General features: G+C 46.7%; 1 protein-coding gene across 7 annotated transcripts in view; it reads right to left on the bottom strand.

Annotated features, from left to right (window-relative positions):
- tarbp1 (TAR (HIV-1) RNA binding protein 1) overlaps positions 1–13149 on the bottom strand; it is a 124124-nt gene that overhangs the window by 93704 nt on the left and 17271 nt on the right. For all 7 annotated transcript variants that reach the window (XM_060916486.1, XM_060916487.1, XM_060916485.1 and 4 more), the window contains exon 4: positions 12932–13080. In XM_060916486.1, the coding sequence (XP_060772469.1) occupies positions 12932–13080 (149 nt within the window). The remainder of the gene's footprint in view (positions 1–12931; positions 13081–13149) is intronic.

Below are 13149 nucleotides of genomic sequence, written 5' to 3'. Positions count from 1 at the left end.
TTTGTGACAGGCCCAGGAACGGCAAGCCAGCCTGTACAACAAGGGTACGCGCCTTAGAGAGAGTTCACTCCGCGAGATAAAGTACTCATACTGCTGCCCACATCGAGCTCCAAATTGATCGCCAAGTGGCAAGGACCCTTTGAGGTCACACGGCGAGTCGGGGACGTCGACTATGAGGTGAGGCGAACGGACAGGGGTGGAGCGCTACAGATTTACCACCTCAATCTGCTTAAACTCTGGAACGAGGAGGTCCCCGTGGCATTGGTGTCGGTGGTTCTGGAGAAGGCGGAGCTGGGGCCGGAGGTTCAAAAAGGGACATTGGCATCACGTACCTCTCCGATCACCTGTGGAGACCACCTCTCCCCGACCCAACTCACAGAGGTCGCCCAGTTGCAGACCGAGTTTTCGGATGTGTTCTCGCCCCTGCCCGGTCGCACTAACCTCATAGAGCACCACATCGAGACGCCCCCGGGGGTGGTAGTGCGTAGCCGCCCTTATAGGCTACCCGAACACAAAAAAAAAAAAAGTGGTTCGGGAAGAACTTCAGACCATGCTCGAAATGGGCATCGTCGAGGAGTCCCACAGTGACTGGAGCAGCCCAGCGGTCTTGGTACCCAAGGCCGACGGGTCGGTCCGGTTCTGTGTGGACTATAGGAAAGTCAACGCGGTGTCTAAATTTGACGCATACCCAATGCCTCGTATTGATGAGCTGCTCGATTGACTAGGCACGGCTCGCTTTTATTCGACACTGGATTTGACGAAGGGATATTGGCAGATCCCCTTGACTCCACTATCCCGAGAAAAAAAATTAAGACTGCCTTTTCCACACCGTTTGGGTTACACCAATTCGTCACACTTCCGTTTGGGCTGTTTGGGGTGCCCGCTACGTTTCAGCGGCTGATGGACCGGGTCCTCCGCCCCCATGCCACCTATGCGGCCGCCTATCTTGATGACATCAAATATAGTAATGACTGGCCGAGGCACTTGGAACACCTAAGGGCCGTCCTTAGGTCGCTGAGGCGCGCGGGTCTCACAGCCAACCCAAAGAAGTGTGCGATTGGGCGGGTGGAAGTACGGTATCTGGGCTTCCACTTGGGCAACGGGCAGGTGCGTCCCCAAATTAACAAGACCGCAGCGATTGCGGCCTGCCCGAGGCCCAAGACCAAAAAGGGGTGAGACAGTTCCTGGGGCTGGCTGGCTATTATCGTAGGTTTATACCTAATTATTCGGACGTCACCAGCCCGCAGACTGATCTCACTAAAAAGGGGGCACCAGATCCGGTCAAGTGGACGGAGCAATGCCAGCGGACTTTTTCAGAGGTAAAGGCTGCACTGTGTGGGGGGCCACTTCTACACTCCCCTGACTTTTCTCTCCCCTTTATGTTGCAGACCGATGCGTCGGACAGAGGGCTGGGGGTGGTTTTGTCCCAGGAGGTGGAGGGGGAGGACCGCCCCGTCCTGTATATCAGCAGGAAGCTGTCGGTGCGTGAGGGGCGTTACAGCACCATAGAGAAAGTGTGTCTGGCCATCAAGTGGGCGGTCCTCGCCCTCCGGTACTACCTGCTGGGGCGCCCTTTCACCCTCTGTTCGGACCACGCGCCCCTCCAGTGGCTCCACCGCGTGAAAGATGCCAACGCGCGGATCACCCGTTGGTATCTGGCACTCCAACCCTTTAATTTCAAGGTGGTCCACAGGCCGGGGGCGCAGATGGTCGTGGCGGACTTCCTCTCCCGCCGGGGGGGGGGCTGCAGGCCGGACGGCCGCCTGGCCTGAGTCGGGCGGTGGGGGTATGTGGCAGCGGGGGCGTGGTCAAGCGCTGGTCTGTGACAGGAGGGCGGAGTCAGGGAAGGTGAGTGGCAGAATCACTACACCTGAGAGCAATTAACCTGTGTTTGTGTGTCTTCCCAGTGACCGCGCCCTATATAGGGAGGGAGAGCAGAGGACTCTTCCCTGAACAGACACCCGTCGTGTGTGTGTGTGTGTGTGTGTCTGAGTGAATGTTATGCTGAAAAGTGTGACAATAAATACTAAATTGGAACTTGATCTCTGTCCTGCCGTCCTCTGTGCTCCACCCACCTGCTCCGAACTGCCACATTGAGTTTTTGCAAGATTTTTAGAAATCACTACTTATGCAATGAGTTGGATTTCCAGTTAATTCTTACCAAAGGGTACACTCTAGAAAAATAATCTATTCAATTCAAAATTACTAGATATCTTGTCCGAGGGACACTTAATAGAAATCTATTCAAATGCAGATTCGAGAGGTCCCCAACACAAAAAAAAAAAAAGTATTCAAAATATGCGTAGCAGACCAAGGGATACAAGACCCTCTACACTTTGTGGTAGGGAACTTGGGAATGCACATTTGGCCTTTGACAATTTTGACTGGATTTATATTAAGTGTCCCTCGGACTAGATAACTGAGATTCAGCATAAATTTTTCACTGAAAAATCTGAATATAATACTAATATTGAAAAACTAAAAGCCTTTTATTAATTGGCCTTTAGCAATACAGTGGGGCAAAAAAGTATTTAGTCAGTCACCAATTATGCAAGTTCTCCCACTTAAAAAGATGAGAGGCCTGTAATTTTCATCAGAGGTCTCAACTATGAACAAAATGAGAAAAAAAAATCCAGAAAATCACATTGATTTTTAAAGAATTTATTTGCAAATTATGGTGGAAAATAAGTATTTGGTCAATAATAAAAGTTCATCTCAATACTTTGTTGGCAATGACAGAGGTCAAACGTTTTCTGTAAGTCTTCACAAGGTTTTCACACACTGTTGCTGGTATTTTGGCCCATTCCTCCATGCAGATCTCCTCTAGAGCAGTGGTGTTTTGGGGCTGTCGCTGGGCAACACGGACTTTCAACTCCCTCCAAAGATTTTCTATGGGGTTGAGATCTGGAGACTGGCTAGGCCACTCCAGGACCTTAAAATGCTTCTTACAAAGCCCGGGCGGTGTGTTTGGGATAATTGTCATGCTGAAAAGACCCAGCCACGTTTCATCTTCAATGCCCTTGCTGATGGAAGGAGGTTTTCACTCAAAATCTCATGATACATGGCCCCATTCATTCTTTCCTTTACACGGATCAGTCATCCTGGTCCCTTTGCAGAAAAACAGCCCCAAAGCATGATGTTTCCACCCCCATGCTTCACAGTAGGTATGGTGTTCTTCGGATGCAACTCAGCATTCTTTCTCCTCCAAACACAACAAGTTGAGTTTTTACCAAAAGGTTCTATTTTGGTTTCATCTGACCATATGACATTCTCCCAATCCTCTTCTGGATCATCCAAATGCTCTCTAGCAAACTTCAGACGGGCCTGGACATGTACTGGCGTAAGCAGGGGGACACGTCTAGCACTGCAGGATTTAAGTCCCTGGCGGTGTAGTGTGTTACTGATGGTAGCCTTTGTTACTTTGGTCCCAGCTCTCTGCAGGTCATTCACTAGGTCCCCCCGTGTGGTTCTGGGATTTTTGCTCACCGTTCTTGTGATCATTTTGACCCCACGGGGTGAGATCTTGCGTGGAGCCCCAGATCGAGGGAGATTATCAGTGGTCTTGTATGTCTTCCATTTTCTAATAATTGCTCCCACAATTGATTTCTTCACACCAAGCTGCTTACCTATTGCAGATTCAGTCTTCCCAGCCTGGTGCAGGTCTACAATTTTGTTTCTGGTGTCCTTTGACAGCTCTTTGGTCTTGGCCATAGTGGAGTTTGGAGTGTGACTGTTTGAGGTTGTGGACAGGTGTCTTTTATACTGATAACGAGTTCAAACAGGTGCCATTAATACAGGTAACGAGTGGAGGACAGAGGAGCCTCTTAAAGAAGTTGTTACAGATCTGTGAGAGCCAGAAATCTTGCTTGTTTGTAGGTGACCAAATACTTATTTTACCGAGGAATTTACCAATTAATTCATTAAAAATCCTACAATGTGATTTCCTGGATTCCTTCCCCCCATTCTGTCTCTCATAGTTGAAGTGTACCCATGATGAAAATTACAGGCCTCTCTCATCTTTTTAAGTGGGAGAACTTGCACAATTGGTGGCTGACTAAATACTTTTTTGCCCCACTGTGTGTGTGTGTGTGTGTGTGTGTGTGTGTATCCAAATGCTCTCTAGCAAACTTCAGACGGGCCTGGACATGCACTGGCTTAAGCAGGGGGACACGTCTGGCACTGCAGGATTTGAGTCCCTGGCGGCATAGTGTGTTACTGATGATAGCCTTTGTTACTTTGGTCCCAGCTCTCTGCAGGTCATTCACTAGATCCCCCCGTGTGGTTCTGGGATTTTTGCTCACCGTTTTTGTGATCATTTTGACCCCACAGGATGAGATCTTGCGTGGAGCCCCAGATCGAGGGAGATTATCAGTGGTCTTGTATGTCTTCCATTTTCTAATAATTGCTCCCACAGTTGAATTCTTCACAGCAAGCTACTTACCTATTGCAGATTCAGTCTTCCCAGCCTGGTGCAGGTCTACAATTTTGTTTCTGGTGTCCTTTGACAGCTCTTTGGTCTTGGCCATAGTGGAGTTTGGAGTGTGACTGTTTGAGGTTGTGGACAGGTGTCTTTTATACTGATAATGAGTTCAAACAGGTGCCATTAATACAGGTAACGAGTGGAGGACAGAGGAGCCTCTTAAAAGAAGTTGTTACAGGTCTGTGAGAGCCAGAAATCTTGCTTGTTTGTAGGTGACCAAATACTTATTTTACCGAGGAATTTACCAATTAATTCATTAAAAATCCTACAATGTGATTTCCTGGATTCTTTCCCCCCATTCTGTCTCTCATAGTTGAAGTGTACCTATGATGAAAATTACAGGCCTCTCTCATCTTTTTAAGTGGGAGAACTTGCACAATTGGTGGCTGACTAAATACTTTTTTGCCCCACTGCATGTCCTATTCTTAATTAGCACAAAACAGTACATAATTGAAAGAAAGGCTTAACATGGGTTTTAATTTGTTTTTCTGGGTGATGAAATGTTTTAAAATATGTTTGAAACTTAATAAATACCAAAATTGAAAATTCTCGAAAATTCCCAATATTCTCGGGCCCTTAAATTCCTGGAAACTTTCCAGGAAAGTTTCCAAAATTCCAGGAAACTTTCCACCCCTTTGCAACCCTAATGTTGAAGTGGTGGTGGAAAAGATGACCCTCAGTAAACTTGCAGACATTTGGGACAACAAAAAACAGCATTCCCTCCATGACTTATTGTTTAAACAGTGGAGCTCCTTTAGAAGGAGACTCATTCAGATCTGCTGTAGAAAGGAGCAGTATAGGTCATCATTTGTACCAACAGCAAATCACACAGCAGAACATCACTGTGCTGGGACACCATCTTGCCCTAAGCCAGGCTTAATAAAAGCTCACGGATAGTTGAGCCACTATCCATTATTATTATGCACTACCACTTTACTTCTACTAATTTCTTTATTTCTTTTTCTCATTATACTATACAATAATGTACACCCATCGTCCCCTTTAGGATCTGTTGGATTTTATTCTTATTATTTATTTATCTTGCGACTCAATACTTGACTTCCAGCAGTTCCCTACAACACTCCAGGAATAATACTCCTCAGGAATCATGGCTTGTAAGTGTGGCTAGTGGGAGGGGAGGGATGTTTATGTTAAATCACTCTGAAAAATTTAGAATGTATGAGCACGTATGTATATGTGAGGTGATGCATGTAAAATTCAATAAAAATATTTGAGTAAAAAAAAAAAGTGTTATCAAAGGAACAGTGATGTAATATCATAAAATGCTTTTTTCCCAACTTTTTTTTGTGTTGCAGGCATCAAATTCTAACTTTGTTTATATTTACAAAATACAATTAAGTTGGTCAGTAAAACCATTGAAAATATTTTCTTTGTACTTTTGTCAGTTAAACAATGGTTCACATGAATGAACAAATCACAGATTTTTGTTTTTAATCACACTTTCGAAAATATCCCAGCTTTTCTGGAAATGCGGTCAGTAATTGAACACAATACCCTCCCCCTGCTTAGCTTCACTGCAATTTCCTGACAATGAAACTTGCTTGCAAATGTAGCCAACCAAACAGCATTGTCCCTGAAGCAGTTGATCCTGACAGCCTGAGAATTAAATACAAGCATTTTACCACTGAAGCACATAGGCTTGCCTCCTCCCTCCAACTCCACCCTGACTGTATCAATTTAACCTGGACCAAGATGTGGTTTGCTTCATCTCAGTAACTGCGAGATTACACTGTTGGCCCATCCAGCAAGCTATCTGGATGGGAATTCTCATGCAGAGCCAGCACTATCTGTACCCAGCAGTGCCTCCATATGATTGGTACTGCCTCATCTGACTCCTTTGATTGTGGATCCCCTCAGACAATCAGCCATATCCTCCCTGATTACAGCATCTACAGACCCCTGAATGGTGTTGCTGGACTGACAATGCTGGACAATGACACAATTGACTGGCTGTCATCAGACCTGCCAGTGTGATGATCATATGAATGAATGACGAGACCAATTAACAATTACATTTGGTTAACTGAGTAACTAAAAGGCCAGTCATTTTTTCAAAGAGGGTCAGTTGTTGTTGGATAAGTTTTTTTTTTTTTACTTCAATAAATTCAGTCACTTATTAAAAAACTGCAAATACTTTTTCATAGCACTGTAAGTCAATGATTATACTGTCCAATATTATACTGGAAGAGGAAAAAAAAATTCAGGACTGATGGAGTTTCATTTTTTTATTTACTAAAGAGCTGTCAGTAAACCTGCTGGAGACGAGCAGACTACAAACATGGACAGCTCAGACTACAACTCCCAGCACACACAGCACCCTCTATCTCCCGCCTTCTCTCAGCTGACATTCATTTCCTCATCACCTGTCTCAGTATTTAAACCCCAGTCACACAAGCACACATTGTGAAGTATCGTTCTGGTTTTTCCGTACATACCAAGCCTTGTTATTCTCCGACTGCCTTTCTGCCTGTTTGACCTTTGCTAGTGTTTTCTCGTTTCCTCGATTTCTGTTTTGACCATGTTACTCTGTTTGCCGATCGCCCGACCCTAGCTTGTTCTTTAACTACGATTCCTGTCTCTTGTTTTGGCTTGGTTTGCTATTCTAAAGCTGTCTTCTGCTGCACGTACATCTGTAAGTGCCTGCATACTTGCAGGATATTTTGCCAGCATGGATGTAACGGAGGATCACAAACAGACGGCTCTCTACAGACCCCTGCAGACAGGGGCGACTGCTAGGAGAACATCAACCAATGCTTGCCAATCTGAACACCAGGATGACGCAACTAACAACTGTTATGTCGCAGGCCCTCCTAGCGCACACTGAATCTCCTCCTCGGTCGGCGTTGCAACTCCCCGCACCAGAAAAGTTCGCTGGCGACCCCGCCACATGTAAGGGCTTCTTGTTACAATGCTCATTGTATTTCGCCACCATGCCGGATATTCCAGAAGAACACAAACTCGCTAAATTTCTGTCTCTCCTCACCGGCAAAGCACTCCGCTGTGTGACAGCCGTCTGAAACAAAGGTGGAAAGCCAACGGGGTCATATAGGCAGTTCCTCTCCCTATTCAAGAAGGTATTCGATCACGAGCCCGAGGGAATCGAAATTGGGGAAAGCCTTCTCACTAGCTCACAGGGCTCTAGAAGCGTCGCCGAGTATGCCCTGGATTTCAGGACTCTTGCAGCCTCCAGTGGATGGAACGACCCAGCACTCAAAGCGGTCTTTCGCCAGCGACTGTGCCCTGAAATATTCAGCGAGCTGGCATGTAGGGATGAGAACCTCTCACTGGACTCCCTGATTGAACTGGCCATATGTCTAGACCAGCTGTTGAAGCACTGGCCTTCGCTTCTCACGGAGAAGAAGCCAACGTCACCTCCCAAGGACCACACACACACACACACGGTTGTCCCACGCTGAGCATGCCAGAAGGCACAAGGAGGGTTTGTGCTTCTACTGTGGGAGCGCCAGTCATGACATCCAACACTGCCCAGTTCGACTTGCCTGGGGAACCTCAACCGAGAGACCTGTTCTAGTCCAAAGTCCAGTGAGAAAACTTAACTCTAAAGCCTTCAAAATCCCAGTGTTACTAAAGATGGCATCCTCCACTCATGTCCTATCCACCTTTATAGATTCAGGAGCAGAGGGGAACTTCATCAGCAAAGCCCTCGTGCAAAAGCTCAACCTGCCAGTCACCTCTCTGCAAAGTGCACTTAGCATCTGGCCTATCGACGGCAGACCCATAGGCGACGGCCTAATCACATCACGGACACAGCCGCTGCAGATACAAGTGGGGGCCCTACATCACAAACTAATCTCTTTGTACATCACGACCACTTACCATTATATCATCCTCGGCTACCCCTGGTTACTACTGCATGATCCCCTCATCTCATGGCAGAACAAGGAGATACTCCAGTGGTCACCTACGTACTTTCAGAGCTGCCTCTCTCGTCCCCAGTTCATCATCTCTTCCATCTCATTTGAGAGCCTGCTCCCCAACTCCATGGACAACGTTCCAGAATGTTACCAGGATCTTTCTAAGGTCTTTAGCAAGGGGAAGGCCTGCGAACTACCACCGATAGGCCCTGCGACTGCGCCATTGAGCTGTTGCCAGGCATGGCACCATGAGGTCACATCTATCCCCTTTCCCAGAAAGAATATAATGCCATGGAAGAGTACATCCAGGAGGCTCTCAAACAAGGTTACATCCAGCCATTGAAATCTCCTGTCTTGGCTGGCTTCTTCTTCATGGAGAAACGAGGAAGTGGACTTCGGCCCTGCATAAACTATAGAGGGTTTAATGAAGTCACCGTTAAATATCCGTATCCTCTCCCTCTGGTTCCAGCAGCTCTGGAGCAACTCAGATTGGCCAAGGTGTTTTCCAAGCTGGATTTTCGAAGTGCCTACAACCTGATCTGGATTAAATGAGGTAATGAGTGGAAGACTGCCTTCAGCACAACCACTGGTCACTTCGAATACCGGGTTATGTCATATGGCCTATCTTTGGCTCCCAGTGTGTTCCAAAGTTTCATCAACGACGTGCTGCGGGACATGCTGGGAAAATACGTCATTGCCCACATAGATGACATCTTGATCTATTCCTCAGATTTCCCCAGTAATCAGGGCGATGTCAAAACTGTCCTCAAAAGGTTGCTGGAGAACCAACTCTACGTCAAAGCCGAAAAATGTGAATTCCACCAAGACAAGATCTCCTTCCTGGGCTACGTCATTAGCTCGGAAGGGGTCAGCATGGATTTCTACCAAAGTCTCAGCCATTTCCTTGTGGCCCCAACCTAAGTCAGTCAAGGACCTCCAGAGATTTCTAGGTTTTGCCAACTTCGACTGCCGTTTCATCAGGAACTTCAGCACCTTGGCCGCTCCATTGACCACTCTCCTGAAAAAGGGTCCCAAGTGCCTCCGATGGAATCCTCAGGCAGAAGCAGCCTTCAACAAGCTGAAAACCGCCTTCACGTCAGCTCCGATTCTCCAGCATCCAGACCCCACGAAACCATTTGTCATGGAGGTAGACGTCTCCAACACAGGAGGAGGAGCCATCTTGTCCCAGCGGTTTGGGGAAACGCTGAAACTACATCCAGTGGCTTTCTTCTCCAAGAAGCTAACCCCTGCTGAGAAGAATTATGACTTGGACAATTGCGAGCTGCTGGCCATCAAACTAGCTTTGGAGGAATGGTGACACTGGTTGGAGGGAGCAACTCATTCGTTCATCATCCTAACTGACCATAAGAACCTAGAGTATCTCAAGAAGGCCAAGAGGTTGAATCCACGTCAGGCCAGGTGGGCGCTGTTCTTCACCAGTTTTAATTTCTCCATCTCCTTCCGACCAGGGTCAGAGAACACCAAGGCGGATGCTCTGTCCTGGGCTGTAGAGCCATCTCCCAAAGACACAGAACCTCAACCCATCATCCCGACACAGCACTTCATACAATCAATCACGTGGGATCTGGACAGTGAAATCCGTAAGTCTCAACCACAATGTGTACCTAATCACATCCCATCTGGCCTTCTCTTTATGCCAGCACATCTATGCAGCAAACTCCTCACCTGGGCGCACTCCTCTCCTGCTGCTGGTCACCCCAACAGTCAACGTACCTACCAGATGCTGACGAATAGGTACTGGTGGGACAACATGCTTACTGAAATCAACCGGTTCGTCTCTTCCTGTTCCGACTGTGCCCAGGCCAAGGTTCCTCAAGCTCCTCCAGCCAGCAAACTCATGCCTCTACCTGTCCCGCAGCGACCCTGGTCACACTTGGTGATTGACTTCATCACAGACCTCCCTTCATCACAAAACAATACCACAATCATGGTCACCATCGACCGGTTCTCGAAAGCTTGAGGCTCATCCCTCTTCCGGCTATCCCTATGGCCGCCCAAACGGCTGAGCTTCTTTTCCAACAAGTATTCCGATACTATGGCATCCCTGAAGACATCGTCAGTGACCGAGGCCCACAATTCCTCTCCAAGTTCTGGTCCTGCTTCATGGAGAGGTTGGGGGTGTCCGTTAGCCTCACATCCAGCTACCACCCCCAGTCCAATGGTCAGGTAGAACGGGCCAATCAGGAAATTGGCTGCTTCCTGTGAATCTACTGCATGCGCAACCAGGGGGACTGGGCATGTTTCCTGCCATGGGCAGAGTATACGCAGAACTCCCTAAAGCATTCTACGACTCCCTTAACACCTTTCCAGTGCATACTCGGCTACCAACCGCCCTTGTTCCCCCGTGACGATGCACCCAATCAGGTACAGGCAGTAGATGAGTGGTTCCAGTACAGCCAAACCATTTGGAAAGAGGTCCATCAGTGGCTAAAGGTCATCTGTGCCAAGTACAAGATATGTGCCAATGGACACAGAGGAGAGACTCCCATCTATCTTCCTGGTGATCGAGTATGGGTGGCGACTAAGAACCTACGAGAGACACACGCCTATAAGAAACTACAACCACGCTACAATGGACCCTTCAAGGTGTTATGGCACATCAACGAGGTTTCATATCGTCTAGAACTTCCACCGCACAGCAGAGTCTCTCCCACTTTCCACATCTCCAATCCCAAACCAGTCATCCCAGGTCAGCTCTCCGACAACACACCCACTCAAGATCACCCTTCTCTGAATCTCGACGGGGAACCCATCTACCGGGTCAACAAAATCCTTGACTCCAGGCAAAGAGGTGGCCAGATCAAGTACCTGGTAGATTGGGAAGGGTATGGGCTGGAAGAACAAAGTTGGGTCAAGCCCAAGGGCATCCTCAACCCTCTGTTCAAGCAAGACTTCCACGCCCAACACCCCAGCAAGCCAGCACCTAGAGGTCGAGGATGTCCCTGAAAGAGTATAGCTCCTGGAGGTAGCTCCTCGGGGGGAGGCTCTGTCAGTAAACCCACTAGAGATTAGCAGACTACAAACATGGACAGCTTGGACTACAACTCCCTGCACAAACAGTGCTCTCTATCTCCCACCTTCTGACTCTCAGCTGACATTCATTTCCTCATCACCTGTCTCAGTATTTAAACCCCAGTCACACAAGCACACATTGCGAAGTATCATTCTGGTTTTTCTGTACATACCAAGCCTTGTTATTCTCCGACTGCCTTTCTGCCTGTTTGACCTTTGCTAATGTTCTCGTTTCCTCAATTTCTGTTTTTCCCACGTTACTCTGTTCACCCGACCCTAACTTGTTCTTTGACTACGATTCCTGTCTCTTCAGGGATGAGCATGCATGTTGAGAAAAAAAATCTGAAAAGTAGCGGGGGGGCCGGCCTGCAGGTCCCCAGTGGGGTCCAGGGGCCAGGGGGCGAAGCTGATGGATTTTGGCGATTTAAATACCCAAAACCCATTAATTTTAGCAATGAAATATATGTATTTTTCTCGAAGTTGATATCCCAATTCAACATGCCATCAACTGAAACTTTTGTATCATGACAAGTGTTCTTTCTTAAATATCATATCCCACCTTGTTTGACTTTTTCAGCATGTTCAGTGCAACCTTTTAGGTTTTGGAACAATAGACCCATCTTGTTTAGGCTTGGTTTGCTATTCTAAAGCTGTCTTCTGCTGCATGTACATCTGTAAATGCCTGCATACTCACAAGAGCTAAAAGCTTCTTTTTTTTTTAAATTTGGTGGTGACCATGTGAATGATAATTAAACGATAGCCGATTACAAATTCAGTACAAATAAGCCAAGTTGTGAAATGGTAGCTAGGGAACTCTGGATAGCTGTAGAGTGACTAAAGAAGACGCTGTTGAGCTCTGTATCTTTATATTTTAAACTCCATTATATACATTCAATCAATACCTCCATGTACTTGACTGGTGTCTCTATAACCTCTGCTCTGGGTTTTACTACTGTGCACTTAGACCTGTGCTAAACTTTTTTGACAGGCTAGAGAACCACATACACAGAGTAGATAACAAAATACATGAAGACTACAGTACACAACCCCACCTCAAAGAGTGAGTGTGTGAAAGCTGTTTGACACACAGCACTAGAGATACAAACAATGCCCTCATGGCTTTTTTGGGAGCGTGCAAGTGTGCATTTGCACACAAATATGCTTTAATGCAAAGTATAAATAAGATCTTAGACCACATTATCAGAAACGCACCCAACACTTCTCCTTGATCAGGCAGTGACAATAGTAGCTAACTGGCTAACACAAATCAGAACAGTATATTTTTTAAATGTTCTCAAGTATCAGACGACAGGATTTTTCTTCCAGAGAGGAAGAAATTCCAAAATCTTACATCTTGTAGCTTTAAGCAATCTTTTGATGCATTGTACTTTCGTAAACTATGCTTTCCCCCCTCAATTTACCAACATTAGCTTAACTAATTAAATGTATTACTGCCAACCCCTTCAATTAATCGGCATCAGCTTGACAACCAGTAATAAGCCATTAAGAGTGTAGGACTTACCTGGGAGAAAGCAAAGGCAAAAGCAGGATGCTGAAGCATTTGTAGCCCCAACAGATGAGTGATGCCCTCCTTTATCACAACCTTGTTTTCACTGTGGAACATGCGCTGATAAATGCACAGTAACCACGATGGATGAATCAGTCCACTGCCTGCATAGAGAGTACCAATAACTCAGGAAGTAAACTGCTAAGAACCTGCAGAATGATCCAAATGACGAA

This window comes from Neoarius graeffei, chromosome 3 (genome assembly GCF_027579695.1).
Source record: "Neoarius graeffei isolate fNeoGra1 chromosome 3, fNeoGra1.pri, whole genome shotgun sequence".
Lineage (NCBI taxonomy): Eukaryota > Metazoa > Chordata > Actinopteri > Siluriformes > Ariidae > Neoarius > Neoarius graeffei.
The sequence above is the reverse complement of the archived record's forward strand: the minus strand, read 5'-3'. Positions and strand labels throughout refer to the sequence as shown.